Raw genomic sequence first — 21,700 nt, forward strand, 5'->3', positions numbered from 1 at the left:
CTGCACTTCATTAATGTATTGCACGCCCTGCTTTCTATTGTCTATCCTCATCTTTCCTACCAAAATGTGTCACCATTCATCTTCATCTCCCACCTATCTGCTCACTCCACCAACTTTTGGAGTTTTACACTCTCCTTTTCAGTTTAAAATTCATTTAAGTTTCTTCTAAGTTGAAATTGCCCTCTGCACACCACCTGAAATTTAATCTAAATCAGGAAAAACAAGAGTCCCTTTACTGGGCCCTGGGGAAACTTCATGACAGGTGTTCCTGCAACTTGAAATATATTGATTGACCACTACTGTCTACCTATAGAGTCATATAGCACAGAAACAGACCCTTCAGCACAACTTGTCCATGTCAACCCGGTTTCCCTAACTGACCTAGTTCCACTTGCCTGCACTTGGCCATATCCCACTAAACCTTTCCAATCATGGAAACTGTCCAAATGTCTTTCAAATGTTGTAATTGTATTCACCTATACCTTTTTTTTAGCAGCTTGTTCCATACACACAGCACTCTCTGTGTGATGAAGTTATCTGTCTGGACCCTTTTAAAACTTTCCCCTCTCACCTTAAACCTATACCCTCTAGTTTTGGACTTCTCTACCCTGGGGAAAAGACCTTGAGTATTTACCTTATTTATGCCCCTCATGATTTTATAAACTTCCGTACGGTCGCCCCACAGTCTCCTATGCTCCAGGGAAAAAAATCCCAGCTTATCCAGCCTGTCTTTATAACTCAAACCCTCCAATCTTGGTGACATCCTTATAAATCTCTTTTGCACCCCTTCCAGTTTAGTAACATCTTTCCGATAGCAGGGCAACCAAAAGTGTACACACTACTCCAAATGTGGCCTCATTAATGTCTTGTACAGCCTGACTCCTGTACTCAATGCTCTGATGAATGAAGACAAGCATGCCAAATGCCTTCTTCACTATCCTTCACTACGAACTATGCACCTGCACCCATGGGTCAGTTAATTTTGTCTCCACATTGTTATTGTTCCTTTATTCCAGGACCTAAAGCTTAGCTGTTTGTTGTGTGGTACTGTAATGAGTGCCTTTTGAAAGCCATTGTACAGAGCATCAGCAGCATTAACCTCACCAAAACTTTTATTACCTCTTTGAGAGTTTGTGAAACATGATTTCCCCTTTAGAAATCCATGCTGACTCTTCCTAAACAACCCACCTGTTTCCAAGTGACTAACAATTCTATTAGGAATAATTGTTTCTAGAAGTTTCATAGCTTCTGAAATTAAACCAACCAGTTTAGGCTTATTCTGCAGTCCTTTAGAATAAAGGTGCAATGTCTCCAAGTCTCTGGTGCTCTGGTACCTGAACCTCTGGTACTGAAAAGTATGGCCAGTACAACCTGCAATTTCTAATCTCGCTTCCTTCATTATCCTTAGATGCCTCTCATCTAGTCTTGGTACCTTGTCAACTTTAAGTATCGATAGTCTGTCCAACTCTTCCTCCTCATCAAACTTGGATCCTCCTAGTGATGAAACCTCCTCCGGTATCACTATGGCTTGGGTAACATTTGTCTTCTTGGTGAAGACAACTGTGGAGTATTAATTTAATACTTCAGACATTCCTCTTGTCTTTAAGCATAAATCACTCCTATGATCCCTAATTAGTGCTACTCCTCCTTTCACCACCTTTTCACTGAAGATGTTCCTGCAGCAGACTTTGGAATGCTCCTTTAAGTTGATTACTAATCTTTTTTCATGATTCCTCTTTGCCCATCTAATATATGCTTTCACTTCCCCTCTGAATCCTTTACACTCCTCTTGGTTCTTAATTGTATTTTCTACTTGACTCCTGTCTTCTGCCTATATGTGCCTTTTGGGCTTTTCCCTAATTTGGCAGTAACCTGGTCATCTCACTCCCAAATATGGCAGGATGTATTGGTGAGTGAAATGCAAGTGTGAATATTAGAAGCTACCTTAATGGGTTGGAGCACTAATGCAGGTATTGATGGGACTGTACTTTACTTCTGACAGTGTCACATCAGAATTGGGACATGAAAATTTCCAGCTCTAGAACACTTTATCAATCTGGTGAGTTTACACGTGAGATAAATCATTCAAATTAAGTGATTCTTACTGAAACAGTCTGTCTTCTGATCAGAGGTTGTTTCATCGGCAGTGGACATAAATCCTGTTTTACACACACAGTGATTTCTGGAAAATAGCTTGAACTGTGCAATGTAACACTGTACGTCCTCACCACAATCTCCATAAAAGGACGGCTCATCCATATGGCAATCACCATCTGCAACAAAGCATATCAACAAAGTGGCCCTTTTCTCATCAATCCATTGTAAACACACTCTGAATGCCATCGGTTGGCATGTCACAACAGGCTGAGCACAGAGCCTTCCATGTCCTTTGCTATCTCCATAGTCAGTTTCTGTAAGCTGTTGCTTTTAACCAAAAAGTCAGAGACTTTACAATTTGCCTAATTTCCAAGAACCCCATGTCCAGTAGTGCATTCTTTTCAGGTGGACATTTTTCTAAAACATAATCTCAGATTGCTCGCCCCTCTCCACCCTTAATTCTACACTATCGCAATCTATGTTTAGGTACAGTCTGTTCTGCTATCACATGTGTTTCTTCAGTGCAAATTGGCTCTAAAGCGATTGAAGAATTTAGACCGTTATTTGTGGAACACAAACTTTCCTTATCTGTATAGGCTATAATGTGACTTTAGTCCCATTGGTTTAAACGGTGCTGCTATTACGCATTTTTCTTATAACACAGGATTGCATAGGAATGGAACTATCGCATTATATCAGATCAGACTGCAGTTAAAGACCCTGATTACAACCACTCTATAATGTTGCTTTCTTTCTGTAATTTACTGCAGAATTGTTTCTTTATATAAACAGATCATCTTCTGTTTAGTGATGTGAGTTGATGCAAAACATTGGATAATTTCCTCTTCTCTCTTTCCAAATGTGCTGGGTAATCTTTTACGTTCACCAGGAGGGCAGACTGAGTCTCTGTTTAGGATCCCATCCAAATGCCAGCACCTCTGACAGTTCAGCACTTCTTTGGTACTGCACTGGAATGTCAGTCTGGATTACAAACTCAGGTTCCTGGACTAGGATTTGAACCCATGACACAAATTGCATGAGTGCTAACTCGTGGACCACTCATTGGTTTTATCCATGATGGGACAGAAATCTCTGTATAGCGGCTGAAAGGACTTTCTGTTTAATGTTCCAAACCAACCCTGTGTTGGCTTTGAACCTCAGAGTCGGATCAAGACTGCAAGTACCTTTTGGATTTAGGGCTTTTCCCTAATTTGGCAGTAACCTGGTCATCTCACTCCCAAATATAACAGGATGTATTCGAGTGTCAATAGTCGAAGCTACCTTTATTGGTTTGAGCACTGATGCAAGTATTGATGGGACTGTACTTTATTTCTGACAGTGTCACACCAGAATTGGGATTGCCTGGTCCCGTGGCAAGGCACCAACTTGAAAATTTCCAGCTCTAGAAAACTAGATCAAGCCACTGAGTTTACAGTCATTCAAATGATATGATTCTTACCAAAACAGTCTGTCTTCTGATCAGAGGGGGTGAATTCAAATCCATCTTCACATATGCAGTGATTTCTGACAAATAGCATGAACTGCGCAACGTAACACTCCATGTTCTCACCGCAATCTCTGTAAAGGGGCGACACATCTGTATTGCAATCGCCGTCTGCAAAAAAATAGAATGTTCCCTTTCTTGTTAACCCATTGTAGACACACTCTGAGTGCTATACCTCCGTTGTGTTCAATTGTTGTGTGAGCATTGAAGTCTGCTAACCAATCTATGCTGACTGTGCTCAATTGATTAAGCTTGGGTGTGGGTTCAGAGCAAAGCAAACAGACACCAAAGAAGCTCGAGTTGGAATAGGCATGAGTGAAAGCATTTAATGATTGCAGAGATATTTTAAAATACTTGCAAATTGAGAAATTGTTATCCATTAAGAAACTAAATCACACTCTGGATTGTACTGAAACACATAAACTATTCAATAGCCTCAATTAAATCATTCTGCTACACTCAACAGAATGATAGGCTCATCCAAGCAACATGTCCTTGTAATTTAACTGTGTCACTTTTTGACCCTTCATCCACAATTTTAATTATTCAAAAATGGGAGCTATTTTCTAAGCGCAAGGCAATAACATGCACAGACAGTAAATGCGATTGTACTGCATCTGTACCTATGTCTAAGCGAGTGTGGATTTGTTCAATGTATGCAAACATTGTCCCCAGACAACTCTGAAGGTGTTAAGTGTTAATAAGAGGTTGCTAGTTACAATTTCCCTTGGTAATGAACAAACTTAGTACAGGGCAACTCCAGTATCCGAGGGTCCTGTTACCATGGTTTCAGTTACCTGTGGTTTACTGCAGCCCAAACATATTACAGGGACATTCCAGAACCAGGGATTGGGGGCTGCCAGGAAAGTAAATTTCCCATTTAAATGAATGGGTTTGCTCCAACCTGGGCTTTAGGGCTTCCGCAGAAGGTCTTAGAATGTATCCACCATGGGTATGGGGGAGTCTACTGTAATGGGTTCTTATGGGACATTGATAATGTCCTTACCTTTGGACCAGAAACCCTGGGTGCAAGTTCCAACTATTCCAGGGATGTGCAACAGGTTGATTAGAAAAATAACACTTATTGCTAAATAGCCCTCTTATGGTGCAGGTAGGGTGCACCGCCCTCATGACCTGTCCTTCCTGCCTATCTTCCTTTCCATCTATCCACTCCACCCTCCTCTCTGACCTATCACCTCCATCCCCACCCCTATTCTCCTATTGTACTCTATGCTACTTTCTCCCCACCCCCCTCTCAATTATCTCTCCACTCTGCAGGCACCCTGCCTCTATTCCTGATGAAGGGCTTTTGTCCGAAACGTCGATTTTCCTGCTCCTCGGATGCTGCCTGACCTGCTGCTTTTCCAGCACCACTCTAACCTAGACTCTTATGGTGCAGGCATAGTATTCCTACTCCTAGCTCAAGATGCCCAGGTTCAAGTCTCACCTGCTGCAGAAGTTCCCCCTGAACAAGTCGGTTAGAAAAATAGGTTAAATAATAATAAAAACAGAAAAGAAAACTCAGTAATGGGCTCTTGAGGCACAGTAGTGCTGTCCCTACTTCTAGACCTGGAGGCCTTGTTCACGTTCCACTTGCTCCCGAGGAGTGTAATAACATCTCTGAACAGGTTGGTTAGTAAAATATGAAACAAACTTAGTAAGAAAAGGACGTTCTGGAGTGGAACTCACCAATGCAATCTGGGTTCCTATTTAAGTTGTCTTCCTGTGGACAGGGTTGAGTTGTAACTAGCGACAAGATGGCAAGGGAACCAAGATAAAGTGCTGTCAAAAACAGAAAATGATCGATTGAAGATTTCGAAGAAAAGTTTTATTCTTTGACTTGTGGTTGAGGACATGTGTTGTTGTTCAGTTAATGCCAAAATTCCAAAGTTCTCGCCTATATTTCTGAACTCCAACTTGGACTTGCCTTCAGTTGTATTACCATCATTGAATCACCCACTTTGAACAAACTACAGGTTACCATTGGCCAGAAACTGGATTGGATGTACCATATAAATTCTGTGGTTAGAAGAGCAGATCAGTGGCTAGGAATGCTGCAGTGAGTAACTCACTTACTGATACACGAGACAATCATTTACAGCGCTTAAGTCAGGGGTGTGCCAGGATTCTCCCCACTTTCCTGTAAGATATCAGTTCCAACAACACTCAAAAATCAATTATACTGCTGTAAGACTGAAATCATGTTTACTCCGACTTCTTCCATAATAAGCATTCATGAATCAGTTGGTCATATTGTGACAATAGGTGTCATTAGGCAAACTTCTTTTGAAAAAAATTCCAGATTTTCTGTTGAATTCCAATGTCACCATCATAATCGTGGAACCTGAACCAAAACATAGCCTAGGGTTCTGGATTACTAATCCAGTGAAGTTCCCCTTTTATTACTGGATTAAATCTATATGATCGGAAGTAAAGGATTCAATAGGACTGGGTAGAATCACTCATTGAGTTGACTGAACATTACCTATCGAAGCAATTGTAAGGATTCTCATGAGAAAATGTTTGGGGATCAACAGGGTGGAGCGGGCTCCATGATTAATTGCATTTGATCTATGGAGGGTGGTTAAATAGCACAGAATGGATAGACTGTATATGATTTATAGAGAATCATAGACAGAGGATCCTACAGCATAGAAACAGGCCCTTCAGCCCACCTGTCTGTGCCCGCTAACAAACACCAAATGACCCGAATCCTGTTTACCTGCATTTGATCCATAGCCTATGATGTCCTGGCATTTTAAGTGGTCATCTAGATGCTTCTTGAACCTTGCAGAAGTGTTTCCACCATCCTCTCAGGCAACACGTTCCATACTTCTACCACCCTCTGGGTGAAAAAATGTTTCTCAGAACAACTCTTCACTACTTGCTTCTCACCATGGAGCGGCACAGTGGTTCAGTGGTTAGCACTGCTGCCTCACAACCCCAGGGACCTGGGTTTACCTCCTGCCTCGGGTGACTGTCTGTGTGGCGTTTACACATTCTCCCCATGTGTGTGTGGGGTTCCACTGGGTGCTCTGGCTTCCTCCCACAGTCCAAAGATGTGCAGGTCAGGTGACTTGGCCATGCTAAATTGCCCATAGTCTTAGGTGCATTAGTCAGGGGTAAATATAATGTAGGGGAATAGGTCTAGGTGAGTTGTTCTTCAGAGGGGTCAGTGTGGACTTGTTGGGCCAAAAGGCCTGTTTTCATACTGCAGGGAATCTAATCTAATCTAATGTAAATGTATGCCATCTGGTCTAAGACAAATCTGCCATGGGGAAGAGATTGTTATGATATATTCTCTCTATACCTCTCATAATGTTTATATACCACATACTGCACCTCCCACACCCCTCCACCCCCCAAACCTGGCTGAAAGGAAAACCCAGCCTATCCAGTCTCTCCTCATAACTGAGATTTTCCATTCCAGGCAACATCCTAGTGAACTTCCTCTGCGTCCCCACCGTGCAACTCCATCCTTCCAAAAGCATGGCAATGAGAACTGCACACAATATGCCATCTGTGGCCTAACCAAAATTTTATAAATTTGTAATAAGATCTCCTCGCTCTAAGTCTGAAGCTTTTGTTGAAGTTCATCCTGAGCAGCTCGGTGATGCAGGACACCAAGACAAACGTTGACTGCGCCTGAGAACCCATCAACTCGGTGAGAGGTGTCCTTTGGACTGCATGAAAATTGTTACTCTTCCAAAACAAGGAGTTGACTCAAATGAATGTTGCAGACTGGCACATTCCAAGGTCCAGGACTGCATGCTGTGGGATGGACTAAAGTTTGGGGCAGCTGCTGCCAAGGCGCAGTGGGGAAAGACCGCCATCTGAGGTCTTCCTGCTGAAGGTAAATGAAGGTCCATTCAGTTACTGGACCCTTCCCATGCCTCAAAGGCAAGGAATTATAGTCTTATTTAAGTAAGAGATGTTTCTGGTTTGTTTGTTGGATAGAGTCAAACTCCAGTGTTTGTTTCCTAGATGCAAAATGCCTCACATTGCACTTATAAGAAATAAATTAACGTTCCAGCTCAGAGTGGGGTGTGGCTTATATTGCAGCATGCAGCTGGTGATGTTCTCATACATCTGTTGCCCCTGTGGTTCTATCTGTTGGAAGTTTTGGATGAGTTGTCGCAGTGCAGACTGCTACTACTGTGCATCGGTGAAGGAATAACTGTCGAAGATGATATGTGGGGAAATAAATGGGCTACTTTTTCCTGGATGTCATTAAGTTTTTTGAGTGTTGTTGGAACTGCACTCATCCAAGCAAGTGGGGCGTATTCCAATCACACTCCTGGCTTGTGCCTTGTAGAAGCCCGAATGTTGCTCAGATCTTGCTGAGTGTAGGCATGGAGAGCTGCAGTATCCAGCAAACATCCTGACTTCTGCCCTTATGTTGAAGGTTAAAGTCAAATTTCTACGGAGGAGAGGACCACATAGCTTTGCTGAAATTACAGGCAGAACATGATGATCAGGATAAAGGTCAATATCGCAGCTCCAAAAGCAAGCAACACGATCAAAGGCAGGATAGTTTCACAGTAATAAAATTAAAATGTTTTTGTGACATTAATAACTTTTAACATAAAGTCACTTTCATGACAGGTGAAAAGACCAAAGAAAGTAACAGGAATATGTCAATGACCTTTCTGAGTACGATTTTGAGTAACTCAAACTGAACATTGCGTGTCTTCCCTTCTTACTATTGACATCCTTTCTTCTACAATATCCTGATATTCAAAACGTCCATGTGGTGAATAATTAGCCGAGATTTTTTTTTGATTTAATTTCCTTTAGATTCTTGGAAGCTCCAGTTAGATCACATCATGGATACCAAACTTCCTAAGAAAACATAGCTCATCTCCTTAACATTTACCTCTAAATGCACTGCTTCCCTCTAATCTCATTCAATAATGGAAGTAACCAACTTCCTGTGTAACCAGACCAATGCTTATTGTACCGGATACATTTGAACAATAACTGCTGGACTCAATATCAGGCGTTCATTGACAAATGTGTAAAAATCTATTTTTAAGAAATATTTTCATAAGATGGGCCATCACTGGCAAGGATGCCATTTGTTACCTACCCCTAATTACCCTCAAACTGAGTGACTTGTTGGGGTCATTTCAGTGGGCACTTAAGAGACAACCACATTGCTGCGGGTCTGGAGTCACATGCGGGCCAGGTACAAGTCAGCTGAGTTCCTTCCCAAAAAGACATCTGTGAACAAGACTTTTGCAACAATTGATGGTAGTTTTATGGTCATCTTGACTGAGACAAGCTTTACAACCCTGGAATGATTGATTTTAAATCCAAATTCTACCAGCTTCTGTTGTCAGATTTGAATCCATGTCTCTAAAGTTAAGCCTGTGTCTCTGGAGTACTACTCCAGTAACATTACCAGTTAGCCAGCATTTCCACAAGCTTGTGGTGCCAGGGCTGGGTATTTCGTTGCATGAAATCAGTTTCCTTTCACCACCGTGGAATCACACAACATGGAAGGAGGCCAGTCATCCCATCATGCTAGTTCTGGCCCATTGCAAGAATGACCCAACTAGGCCCCACTCTGTTTCTCCATAACCTTGCAATTTTATTTTCCGCTTTTGCTACTTTTTATCCAATGCTTTTTGAAAGTCACTGTTGCCACCAGCCTTTCAGGCAGCGATTTCCAGATCCTAACAACTTCCTTGGGTTCTTTGCACATTCTTAAATCTGTCCTCTGTTTTCCAAAGCTCCTGCCTTGGTATGGTTGGCAGTCACTCTGAATTAGGGCGGCACTAGCTCATGGCAGGAACCTTTGATGGAGTCACTTATTTTCGGTGTCTGCTGTGCTTCAGCACCCACCCAGTTTCTGCTGACCAGGAATCTCTTGCATTCTTACTGCCTGCCATAGATTTCCTTTTACTCACCTCAGGGGATGAGGGAATTGCTGGCTGGGCTAGTATTTATTTCCAAAGCCCAGTTGCCCTTGAAAGATGGTGGTGAGCTACCTTCTTGAATCGCTGCAGGCTGTGTGGCTTAGCGACAACCACAGTGCTGGTCAGGAGGGAGTTATAAACCCATAGAGGGCCTTTGACCCGTTGGGTCTGCACCGACCTATTGACACTAATCTCACTTTCCAGCACTTGACTCATAGCCTTGAATGTTCTGACATTTCGACTGCTCATACAAGTACTTTTTAAAGGTTGTGAGGTTTCCAGCCTCAACTATCCTCCCAGACAGGGCATTCCTCACTCCCACCATCATCTGGAGGAAATACATTTTACATAATGCACAGTAAACTTCCTACCCTTCTGAAGTTTATGTCCTAGGAGAAAGTGACTCATTCCTGGTGAAAGGTTTATGCCTGGCATGGCACGGTGGCACAGTGGTTAGCACTGCTGCCTCACAGCGCCAGAGACCTGGGTTCAATTCCTGCCTCAGGCGACTGACTGTGTGGAGTTTGCACATTCTCCCCGTGTCTGCGCGGGTTTCCTCCGGGTGCTCCAGTTTCCTCCCACGGTCCAAAAATGTGCAGGTAGGTGAATTGGCCATGCTAAATTGCCTGCAGTGTTAGGTTAAGGGGTAAATGTAGGGGGGTGGGTTGCGGGTCAGTGTGGACTTGTTGGGCCGAAGGGCCTGTTTCCACACTGTAAGTAATGTAATGAAATGTTGATTCTCCTGCTCCTCAGATGCTGTGCTTTTCCAGCATCACACTCTTGACTCTGAAGTTTATGTCCCCTTGCTATTGACACCTCAATTAAGCTGCCTCTGATCCATCCTCTCCATCCCCTCACAATTGTATACACCTCAATCAGGTTCCCCCACCAATTACATACCAAACTGAAGACACTACACTGAAGTACATAGTGACTGATGGTGAGGCAAGTACATTTAGACCAGAACGTCACATGTTGTGAAACATTCTTAAAGGTACAGGCCTCTTTGGCCATAATGCACCAATGAACAATCGATAGGCTGCAGTATAACATATGCTTCATGGCCACCAAGTTTTGAAGTGAGGCTCAAAAGTAGAGCTGAAAATGTGTTGCTGGAAAAGCGCAGCAGGTCAGGCAGCATCCAGGGAACAGGAGAATCGACGTTTCGGGCATAAGCCCTTCTTCAGGAAAGGGATTATGCCCGAAACGTCGATTCTCCTGTTCCCTGGATGCTGCCTGACCTGCTGCGCTTTTCCAGCAACACATTTTCAGCTCTGATCTCCAGCATCTGCAGACCTCACTTTCTCCTCAAAAGTAGAACGTCAGGCCCAAAGGTGGGAACACTACCTCAGGCTGCGTCACCGTTTTGAACACCACTAGTAAATATCCCCTTAATCCCTGCTGTGTGTAGAAAAGCCCAGTTTTAACTCATTGTTCACAATCACATCTGGGGGACAAACGTATCTTCAAGTTGCCGTTGTCGATATTGTGCTGAAAAGAAATTTTCTATCAATGTTTCATGCAGTGATCTATGAGAAGAAAGGTGGATGGGAAAGGAAGAAGTCCTTTGGAGGGCATATAGTTTCCACAGGATAAACTTGTTGTAAATGTGTCTTCACATCTGTAAATATGTGAATGCCTACCCAGAACTACAATATCGAGGTTACAGAGCCAAGCCATGCCCAGTACATCAATGTTTCATTATGCAAGATGTGAAGTGAGCAGGTTCTGCCCACAGGGCTATGAGACTTCAGAATGTTTTTGCTACTTTGGCACCTAGGGTGAATCTTTCCAGTATGGAATGCATTAATTGTGCATCGCAGCTTGAATGGCCAAGAGTGTTTTGGGTCAGGATTTGGTGTTCCCACTGCGTGTAAAGTTCACTTATAGCATCATGTCTTTAGCTGTTTGTTATTGCTCCCTGAAAGGCCTCGCAGTTCACTTACCTTTCATAGACAGAAATGATTATGCAGTGTCGACATTTCATGTTTCCATTTGTAATCTGACCCACATGGAATTTCATGTTGTTCCAGGAATAAAGGAACAGGAAGAAGGGTGTACAGCAACTTCAACATGTTCAGTCTTTTAAGCAGCTCATGACTGATCAAAATTTGATTTCCAATTGTCATCTGAGTCAGTCGATGGCACTCTCACTTCTGAGTCATGTGGAATGAAGACCTATCCCAAGGCCTGAACACGTCAGTGCAGTGCTGAGGAGGTGCTGTGCCTCAGTCACTGAGGACCCACCTGCCCTGTAAACAATCCCATGGCACTATTTCAAGCAAGAGCAAAGGAGTTTCAACACCCCACATCCTAGTCAGCTTTTATTTCTCAATTCACATCATGAAAACAGCCTATCTGTTCATGGGAGCTTACAGTCCGCAAATCGGCTGCCATGTTTCCAACATTGCAACAGTGACTGCATTTCAGAGAACGCTTCATTGTAAAGTAATTTGAGATGGTCATGAAATTATTGAATGGAGAGCAGTAGTTCATTCCACCCATCTCTCTGGGACGGTTAGAAAGGGCTGCATTCCAGAAGAGCACCTGAGATGTAGGAGTGACCTCAGTGAAAAAGTGGAGCAGGGTTGCTCTCAGTTAATTCCACGCAAACCAAAGCTCTGCCTTGTTGGAAGATCAATGTTACTGTCAATCATTGGGGGGAAAAAAATACAATTCAGTTTTAAAATGTAGGCTTTTGGGCCTGGATTTGGGTCAGGGATGTGTGGACAACTGAGAAGAGAGTTCACCCACAGAGATCTCAGCCTCAGGCAGGAGTCATTTTGTAGGTGAATGCTACCAGGCCACAAGGCGTTTTCATTCAGAGTTGGCCTCACCCTCCCTCACTTGCCTGCACTGTGCGGGGGGAGAGCTGGGCCTACTTGAGATTCAGAAATGGTAAACTGAGTGACCTAGGCTAGAATGAAGCAACCCCAGTCTAGTTTTAACTCCATTTCCTCCCATGGGCCAAAATGGGGGGGGTCACTTAAAATTGAGCCCAATTTATAAACAACCCACAGGAAAATGAACAGGCTGCACCCCTACAACTAAACTAGGATGAAACAAAATGTGTGCTTCAAAATGTCACTTTAGTATGACCCATATGTTCATTCCCAAATATTAGTGGGTTTTTTTGCTGGCTTTCCCCTCTGAGAAACATAGAGTAGAATGCCCAATATGTGAGGTAGACTCTTTACACAGAAATCATAGATTAGAAGCTTATTCGTACTTTAATGAAGCAGAAATTCAGTGTCTTAAAATTACCTATTAAACGCAATGAAACGGAGTAAGGAACAACATTATGGAATGTAGAGATATTAAAAACAGAATTCAGATTGGAGAGATGAGGAAAATGATTTCTTTGTGCAGCAGTAGGTCTGGGTCTAGGTAAAAGAAACAAGGACAAGGGTAACTTTCAAATTAGACAAGCATTTGAAAGGTAAAAACTTTCTCGACATTCGAGAAAGAGCAAGTGAATGGGAGCAACTCACTAAGCCTCTTCTGACAGCACCTTCCAAACCCGGGATTTCTACCATCTACAAGGATATGGGCAGCAGATACATGAGAACACCAGCAGCTTGTAAGTACCCCTCCAAGCCACTCACCATCCAAACTTGGAAATATATCACTGTTCCTTCAGTGTTGCTGGATCTAAATCCCAGTACTGTGGATCCATCTGCACCCTATGTACTGCAACAGATGATGAAAGTGACTCACCATCACCTTCTCCAGGACAATTATGGAAAGGCAATAAATGCCAACCCTAACAAAGACCACATCATGGGATAAATGAAGAGAGAAAAATTGGATAGCATTTTCAAGAACTTGCACAGATTCTGAGGGCCAAATGGCCTTCTCTAAATATTATGTTTCTATGATTTTTGAAGGTTCAAATTATGTCATTGGTGAATGAGAAGGAGAGGTCCAATGAATTGGGTTGATGGCCCTTGCTCCCACTCTTTTACTACATATATGTATGTTCTTAGTTGTCTCTTTTAGAGACAGTGAGCCCAAACCCCTTAACAACACTTTACTGACAGCTGAGGGAACTCTATAACTCTGCAGCCGGGACACTGGATCAGAAGCCTGTTCTTCCAGCCAGATTAACTTTTCACATGGCTGCAGGAGACAGTGGATAATTGCAATCTATATCTATCAAGGCTTGGTTTCCCATGGAGTTGGGAAAGGACGGACAACGTTCAGCACTATATTGAAAATTGCAGGCTGCATTTTTTTCACTTGAATCTGCTATAGACAAATGTACCAGCAGAGGGAGTCTGAATAATAAAGAAAATGTAAGGAATGATAAAGAATCCATGTTTATTGGACTTAATATCTCATGTTAAATGTCTCTGACTAAATAGAGAACTGATTCTGTTCCAAGAACAGATTCTGACCCTTTGTGTCAGACAGTACAGCGGTCAGGAAAACCTATCAATCACAATGGCATTGAGCCTTATGAGGAATATTCTTCTCTAACGTCCTTCCATCACCTTGCAGAAGGAGATGTCCCTAATGGGCTGAGCTGAGCCAGGTAGGTGCTGATGGGGTCCACAAATTATGTGGCAATTGCAAACCCAATCCTACCCTCTCCTCATGCAGCACAAAATTAAATGATTGCAATCAGGAGAAGGACCCCTGCTGACTTTCTTCTCAATGGTAGTAATGCTGTTAACCCTCACCATCCTTTCTCGGGCCCAGTCTCTCTTGGTTGAGATCAGCAAACTCAGCATCAACTGGGAATCCAACCCAGAGACTGATGGTTGGATCCACTCCTGGGGTAGCTCCCTGAGGTGCAGAAAGACACACTCTCAGAATAAAGGGTTGGTGAATTTGCTCTCTCTCTGTCTCTCTTTCTGGTTGTCCCTCGTAATGAGATAAGGGGTTGCTCAGGGCTAAGGCCTGCACTTGGAATCTTTTAACATGGAGAGGCTGCACCACTGCAGCTACCTCAGGATTCAGGCTGACCAGAAAACTCTCCTGCCTGCCATATCGGAGCAATTCACAGACAGATAATCAACCCTGTTTGGTCATGTAATGGAATAATTTCCATGCTCATCAAGCCCTGGGGTGGGACTTGAACCTGGCCTGGAGGTAGGGAAGGTTTGTACTGCATCACAAAATATTCCTGGTTCAGGATCTGAGGAGAAATCCTTTCATTCAAAGCTTTGTCGGATTGTTGGAATTCTCTACCCTAGAGAGCTGCGGAAGGTCATATCAATTAGTAAAATCAAGGCAGCGATGGATCAATATTTGAACAGGAATGGACAGTGTGGAAGGAAGTAGTTGAGGTATGGAGTTCAGTCATGATCTTATTGAATGATGAAGCAAGCTCAAGGGTGGAACAGGTCCTAATGCTCCTTTTTTTTGTTCAGTTCTTGAAATTGTTTGCCTTTAAGTGCTGGGAGCAAGTGCAATTTCTCAGAGCTGGCTAGCTAGGTATTCGGTCTATGTGTAGGTTTCACTGTCAAACTATAAGCAGACCATAAACAAACCATTCCAGAAAGTTACTGAGAAGGTGGGAAGTTCCTGTTTCCGTTCATTGTTGTTTGAAATATGTTTTACTAAACAAACTCTGAACCTGCATAAAGAAATACCTGCCCCTCCCAAACCATTACAGCTGACGATTACGTGGGAGAATGTTCCTTCTTGTTTCTCTACAGTCAGATACTCCGGTGTTACTCAACGCAGTTTAAAAATAGATTTGCCTCCACGTATTGAAAGACTATTAAGGAGCTGGCCTGAGAGAAAAATACATTGGGCGGTTCGATTCCAAGTGGAAAAAGAATGAAGGTTAAAGATTTGGCAAAGCAAAAACAGTCAAGGACTTCTTTATGTGGGATGGCCATTTCCACATAAGATAGCCAGGGAATGCAAAAGGCATCTTAGTGACCCTTGTGTATTTGACAAACAGAGTAGTTCTTCAATTTTCTGAGGAAGGGGAATATCAGTCATGCTTTCCTTCCCGGTCACTGCTCAGCAACCTTTCACACACTGCTAGTGCATTTGCAAGTATGAAAGTACTGGGTTCAATTCAGAACTCTGCATCTCAAAGAGGTCCGTGCAGGGCAGGGAGAGTGGGGGCAAGGCAGAGGGGCAGTGGCATATGAACTGATCAGATCTATAAATGTTACATTTTGAAGCCGGGATCCAAAGTCTGGGGTTGTATACTCCAGACTATAGTACTTTAAATACAAGAGCAGGTCAGAGGCTAGGTGTTATGTGTCAGCTAACTCACCTCCTGACACCCAAAGCCTGCCCAACATCTACAAGGCACAAGTCAGAAGTGTGATAGAATACTCCCCACTTGTCTAGATCAGTGTAGCTTTAACAACATTCAAGAAGCTTGACACCATCCAAAACAAAACAGGCCACCTGATAGGCACTACGTCCACTTATTCCCTCATTTCCTCCACCACCAATGCTTAGGTGGTGTGTGCCATCTATAGCATGCACTTACAGAAATTCACCAAGACTTCTTATCAAGTACCTTCCACAACCATAACCATTTAGAAAGGCAAGGGCAACAGATGCAAATTCATCTCAAGTCACAAACCATCCTGGTTCGGAAATTAGATTACTTACAGTGTGGAAACAGGCCCAACAAGTCCACACTGACCCGCCGAAGCGCACCCACCCAGACCCATTCCCCTACATTTACCCCTGCACCTAACACTCTGGGCAATTTAGCATGGCCAATTCACCTAACCTGCACATTTTTGGACCGTGGGAGGAAACCGGAGCACCCGGAGGAAACCCACGCAGACACGGGGAGAATGTGCAAACTCCACACAGTCAGTCGCCTGAGGCGGGAATTGAACCCAGGTCTCTGGCGCTGTGAGGCAGCAGTGCTAACCACTGTGCCACCGTGCCACCCGCAATGTTATTGTTCCTTCAGTGTTGCTGGGTTAAAATCCTGGAACCCACTGCCAAACAACACTGGGGGTATCCCTACAGCATGTGGACTGCAGCAGTTCAAGATAGCAGCTTACCACCACCTCCTCAAGGGCAACTAGGGACTGGAAATAAATGCTGACCTAACCAGCAAAATTCAGATCCTGCAAACAAATAAATAAAACTGATAAAGAGGTGATCTATTGAGGAGATCTGACGCAAGGGGTTAAGCATGTATTTCCTCTCATGAGAACAATCTAGAACAAGTGAGTAGCACTTAAAATATTTTCACAATCAGACATTTGAGTTAAGCTGTTCTGAGGTGACTCAAGTAATGGGTATCCAGAATTCTCTTCCCCAAAAAGAGAAAGCCAACTGAATGATTTTTGTTAGGCAGTTATTAAGTGAAATGGACCCAAGACAGGTAAATAGATTAAGACAGGAAGTTCTCCTTATGCTTGAATAGGTCTAAATCATGATGACTAACAACACACCATGAGATGGTGTTGCCCACTGACCATCAGGTGACATCACCATCAACAGGTTATTCAACACCTTCGTGACTACCTTATTCACTTGTGTTGTCACTTTCAGGGAACTGTGGACCTGTACACTACATCCCTCTGTACGTTGATGCTACTAAGGATTCTGCTGTTACTTCCCTCCTGCATTATGTCTCTGAAAATGCACCACCTCATAGTTGTATGGATTAAACTCCATCTGCTATTTCTCCACCCAATTCTCAGGCTTATCTATATCCTGCTGTATCCTCTGGAAATCCTCCTCACTTTCTGTAGCTCCCCCGATCTTTGTGTTGTTCACAAATTTACTAATCAGGTTAACTACATTCCTCTCCAAATCATTTATATATATTTCAAGCAACAGCAAAGCCAGCACCGATCCCTGTGGAATTCTATTAGTTACAGATCTCCAATCTGAAAAAATCCCTTCCACTGTTACTCTCTGTCTTCTACGACTAATCCATCTTACCAGCTCACCGCCAATCTCACTTGACTTCACCTTTTGTATTGGTCTGTCATTAGAGACCTTGCAAAAGGCCTTGCTAAAATCCATATCAAGAACATCTACTTCCTCAAAACACTGAGTCAAGTTTGTGAGTCACAACCTTCCCTGCACAAAATGTGCGGTGATATTTGAATTCGTCCACTTGTTTACACGGAAAGGTCTCACGGTGTTGTGGTAATGTTCCACCCCCTGGACCAGAAGGTTCAGGTTCTAGTCTGAGGTATGTCATACCTGGTACGAAGAAGTTGATTAAAAACATCTACACCACATTAAGAGTGATGTTTGTTTAGGTGCAACAGTGAGGAATTGCAAATGCACTGACAGCAGAGGAGGTGTTTCCAACCTGTATGTTAAACATGACAATAGGTTGCCAAAGGAATGAATGATTTTGAGAAGAGTCCATGACTCCTGTTAGCTGACAGATAAACAATGATTTGCATTTATATAGCACCTTTGACAACATCAGGCCACCTCAGAATTTGGAATTCTCTACCCAGGAAGAAGTGAATGGTTAGTTAATGATTTATTAAGATCGCTCGATTTTCTTTAGTCCATAAGGCGTGTGCAGATAGTATGGGAAAGGAGAAGATCACTATGGTCTCATTGAATAGTAGAGCAGGCTCGAAGGACCGAATTGCCAGCTCTTAGTTCTTATGTTCTGACATCCATTGAAGTGAAGTCACTGATTATAATTTGGGAAATGTGCCAACAAATTTCCCGGCAGCCTGCCCCTACACCAGCAATTAGTTAATAACCAGGAAATCTGTTTTAATGATGCTGAGGCTAAAATGGGACAGAGTGCATTGGAATGTCTTCTCTGCTCTTCTTCAAAAGAGTACCATGGGATCCTCTGACATTTACCAGGCAGATGGAAACTTGGATTTAATAGCTCTGCAATAGTGCTGCACTCCCACAGTACTGCCCTTGGAGTGACAGCTCAGACTGTGCGCTCAGACCCCTGCAGTGAAATTCAAACCCCAAACTTTTTGATTTACTGGCAGAAATGCTATCAACTTAGCCACAGCTGACACAACAGGCAGAGAGATGGTCACATGTAACAAATAGTTCAATAATAGATAAATGAAGTTTCTCATTTACAGAGTGCTTTTTGCAACCTCAGGACTTCCCAGAGTAGTTTGTAACCTTGTATTCATTACTGTAATGCAAGAAATACAGCAGCCAATTTGCACAAAGCACACTGGAATATTATTGTTGTGGTTAATTAACAGATAGAAAACTTATTAGAATAGAGGAGAGTGAGGAGACGGTATGTAACTGCAGAAAGCAGCTTTCTCTTTATCACATTTTTTTAATAATCACATTTTGGCTCAGAAAAGGAATACTTACTCAATCCCTGACCGTACCATCCCCGCTCCATACTTTTCTCAAGTATAAGGCTCTTGCAGAATCGATCTAATTACTTAATACAATATAGCCCTGATTTAAAACCAGCGTCTGCTAACAACCTCTTCATTTATAGACAGCTTGGCCCTATATCAGGAAGCATGAATAATAATCAGGGTGGGACAATTCTTAAAACTGCGCAACATTAATAGAGACCAGACTTTTCAGGAACTGTTACGTTTTTATATTTACAGCCTTTATGCACAGTTCAAAACAATGGCTTGCAGAAAAGATAAACCTAGTGACTATAATGTGCAAAACTTTGGTCAAAAGGTTAAACTTGGAGCTTGCTTTATACTCTAAGCAAATAAGACATACTGAGCGCTACAGATTAGTCTTGAATGACTATCTTATGGTAAGGTCTTTTATTTAAAATAACAACGGAAGGGAATGGAAAGTTTTAGGTATAGAACTGGACTGGAAAGGCTGGGACTATTTTCACTGGAGCAAAGGAGGTTGAGGTGTATAAAATCATGAGGGGTATAGATAAGGTGAATGACAAGAGTCTTTTCCTTTGGGTGGGGGAGTTCAAAACTAGGGGAATATTTTTAAGATGAGAGAAGAAAGATTTAAAAAGCACATGAGGGGCAACGTTTTTATACAGAGAGTGGTTCGTATGAGGAATGACTGCCAGAGCAAGTGGCGGGTGCAGGTACAGTTACAACATTTAAAATACATTTGGATAAGTACACAAATAGGAAAGGTTTGGAGGGATATGGACCAAATGCTGGCTAGCTTATTATGGGAACATGGTTGGAGTGGACTGGTTGGACTGGTCTGTTTCCGTGCTGTGTGATTCCATGGTTCTAAAACAGGGAAGCATCTTCTTTAATCTGAGTTGGGGATGGGCTTGCTAACCTTTATCAATCAAGATGGAAGAAAGACTTTAAGACCTTGCACTTACATAGCACCTGTCGTGATCACGCAACTGCTTTACAGCCAATGAACCACCTCTGCAGTGAATTCATTGTTGTAAAGCAGCAAGCTCCCGCAAACAGCAATGAGATAATATCCAAATCAACCACTTTCTTTTTACTAACTGGGTAGGAAAGAAATATTGGCCAGAGGAGAACTCCACGATTCTTTGCAAAATATGAGCAGGGAATCTTGCACATCCATGGGAAAGGGCCCTATGAGGCCTCAGTCTCGCCTGTAAGGGGGAAAACATTTCTGCTTTCTGGAGGTTTGAGAACCAGAGGATGAGGATTAGGGTCTAGAGTGCATTTGCCTGAGATGGTGGTGGAGGCATGCAAAAAGGGGGGTGGTGGTGGTGGAGGTGGGGAGGAGGGGGGGGTGGAGGGTTGCTTTAGAGGAAACAAAACTGGACCATTGTTTGAACTGAAAATATTTGCAGAGGGTGAGGGTGAAGGAATGGAGATAGATAAGTTGTTGTTGTCAAGAGCTGGCTCCACCATCGGCTTTTCTACAGGTTGATATACATGGAAGGCAGGTCCCAAAAGACTTAGTGCCAGCCAAGCCAATCTGAAATGTGGTCAGCCAGGTGGCAGTGCCCTGGTCTCCAATGACTCTCTGTGTCAGTGGGCGCAAGGCAAGACTTTTCTTTTCCTAGAGGTGTCTACTGTACAAACAATGAAGCCAGATATCAGCCCCTTATCTTCCAGGACTGCTGGTGAAATGGCCAGGACCATTTCAAGCCCGCCTGTTTAGTGCTTCATCATCATCTATCCGTGGTGGCTATACAAATGCTTTTCTTTCTTCATCCACTTTGCAGCTGTGATAATGCCACTCTGAGGAATGTATTCTTGATGCCAGGTGCCTTAAATCCTCTCTTGTTGAGATATCTGAAAAACAGTGATGTATGAGATAAAAATACCAAGGAGAATAGGTAGGGTGAGCTTTTAAAATATAGCCACATTTCTACTTTTGAATAAGATAAAGCTAAAACAAAATATTGTGGATGCTGAAAATCCAATGTTCATCATAGAATCTCTACAGTGTGGAAACAGACCATTTGGCCCAACAAGTCCACACTGACCCTCCGAAGAGTAACCCACCCAGACCCATTCCCCCTATCCTATTGGTATAGATTTATCCCTGACTATTGCATCTATCCTACACATCTCTGAACACTATGGGCAATTTAGCACAGCCAGTTCACCTGACCTGCACATCCTTGGACTGTGGGAGGAAACGGGAGTACCCAGAGGAAACCCACGCAGATATGGGGAGAAGGTGCAAACTCCACATAGACAGTCACCCAAGGCTGGAATCGAACCTGGGTCCCTGATGCTATGAGGCAGCGATTCTAAACATTGAGTCACTGTCCTGCTCTTGTTTCAGATGAAGGTTCACCGGACTCAAAACATTAACTCTCGTCTTCTCTCCACAGACACTGCCAGATTTGCAGAGTTTCTCCAGCAACTTCTTTTGATATTTATATCTACTAATATGGAAGGCCATGGTATGGTGACAATGTTATTAGAATCCAGAAACCCAAATTCACCCTCATGCCACGTTGGTTCAAAGTCAGCCACTTTAGGTGCAATTTAAACTTAATGACAACATCTGGAATTAAAGCTAGCCTCAGTAATGACAACATTTAGCAACTTTATATTAAAAAGAAACATCTGGTTCATTAATGTCCTTTAGGGAAGGGAATCTGCCGTCTGTACCTGGTCTGGCCTACATGCGACTCCAGCAATGTGGTTGACTCTTAATCGCCTTTTGAAATGGCCCCAGGAAGCCACTTAATTCAAGGGCAATTAGGAGGATGGGCAATAAACACAGGGCTTTGCCAGTGACAAAGAATTTAAAGAAACCTCATTCAGTAACATTTTTGCAAGTCAGGCCCGCCAGAAGCCATGTCCTGAGAAGTAATGGCAAGGTGTAATAA

At 43.0% G+C, this 21,700-nt stretch overlaps 2 protein-coding genes across 12 annotated transcripts in view; both read right to left on the bottom strand.

Annotated features, from left to right (window-relative positions):
* The window catches only part of LOC122552181 (adhesion G protein-coupled receptor E3-like), a 77,297-nt gene extending 58,370 nt beyond the window's left edge, over positions 1 to 18,927 (bottom strand). For 4 of the 5 annotated variants that reach the window (XM_043694759.2, XM_087983308.1, XM_087983306.1 and 1 more), the window contains exons 1-4: positions 18,790 to 18,927; positions 5,291 to 5,383; positions 3,557 to 3,712; positions 2,106 to 2,273 (exon numbers count right to left, since the gene is read on the bottom strand). In XM_043694759.2, coding sequence (XP_043550694.2) covers positions 2,106 to 2,273; positions 3,557 to 3,712; positions 5,291 to 5,383; positions 18,790 to 18,820 — 448 coding nt within the window. In that variant the 5' untranslated portion in view covers positions 18,821 to 18,927. The remainder of the gene's footprint in view (positions 1 to 2,105; positions 2,274 to 3,556; positions 3,713 to 5,290; positions 5,384 to 18,789) is intronic. The other variant, XM_043694758.2, reaches the window with a different exon arrangement.
* Positions 18,928 to 19,015: 88 nt separating this feature from the next.
* The window catches only part of LOC122552180 (adhesion G protein-coupled receptor E3-like), a 49,506-nt gene continuing 46,821 nt past the window's right edge, over positions 19,016 to 21,700 (bottom strand). For all 7 annotated transcript variants that reach the window (XM_087983310.1, XM_043694753.2, XM_087983309.1 and 4 more), the window contains one exon: positions 19,016 to 20,648. In XM_087983310.1, coding sequence (XP_087839436.1) covers positions 20,564 to 20,648 — 85 coding nt within the window. In that variant the 3' untranslated portion in view covers positions 19,016 to 20,563. The remainder of the gene's footprint in view (positions 20,649 to 21,700) is intronic.

This window comes from Chiloscyllium plagiosum, unplaced genomic scaffold, assembly GCF_037043375.1.
Source record: "Chiloscyllium plagiosum isolate Xiang-an unplaced genomic scaffold, Cpla_swu_hap1 HiC_scaffold_45, whole genome shotgun sequence".
Taxonomy (NCBI): Eukaryota; Metazoa; Chordata; class Chondrichthyes; order Orectolobiformes; family Hemiscylliidae; genus Chiloscyllium; species Chiloscyllium plagiosum.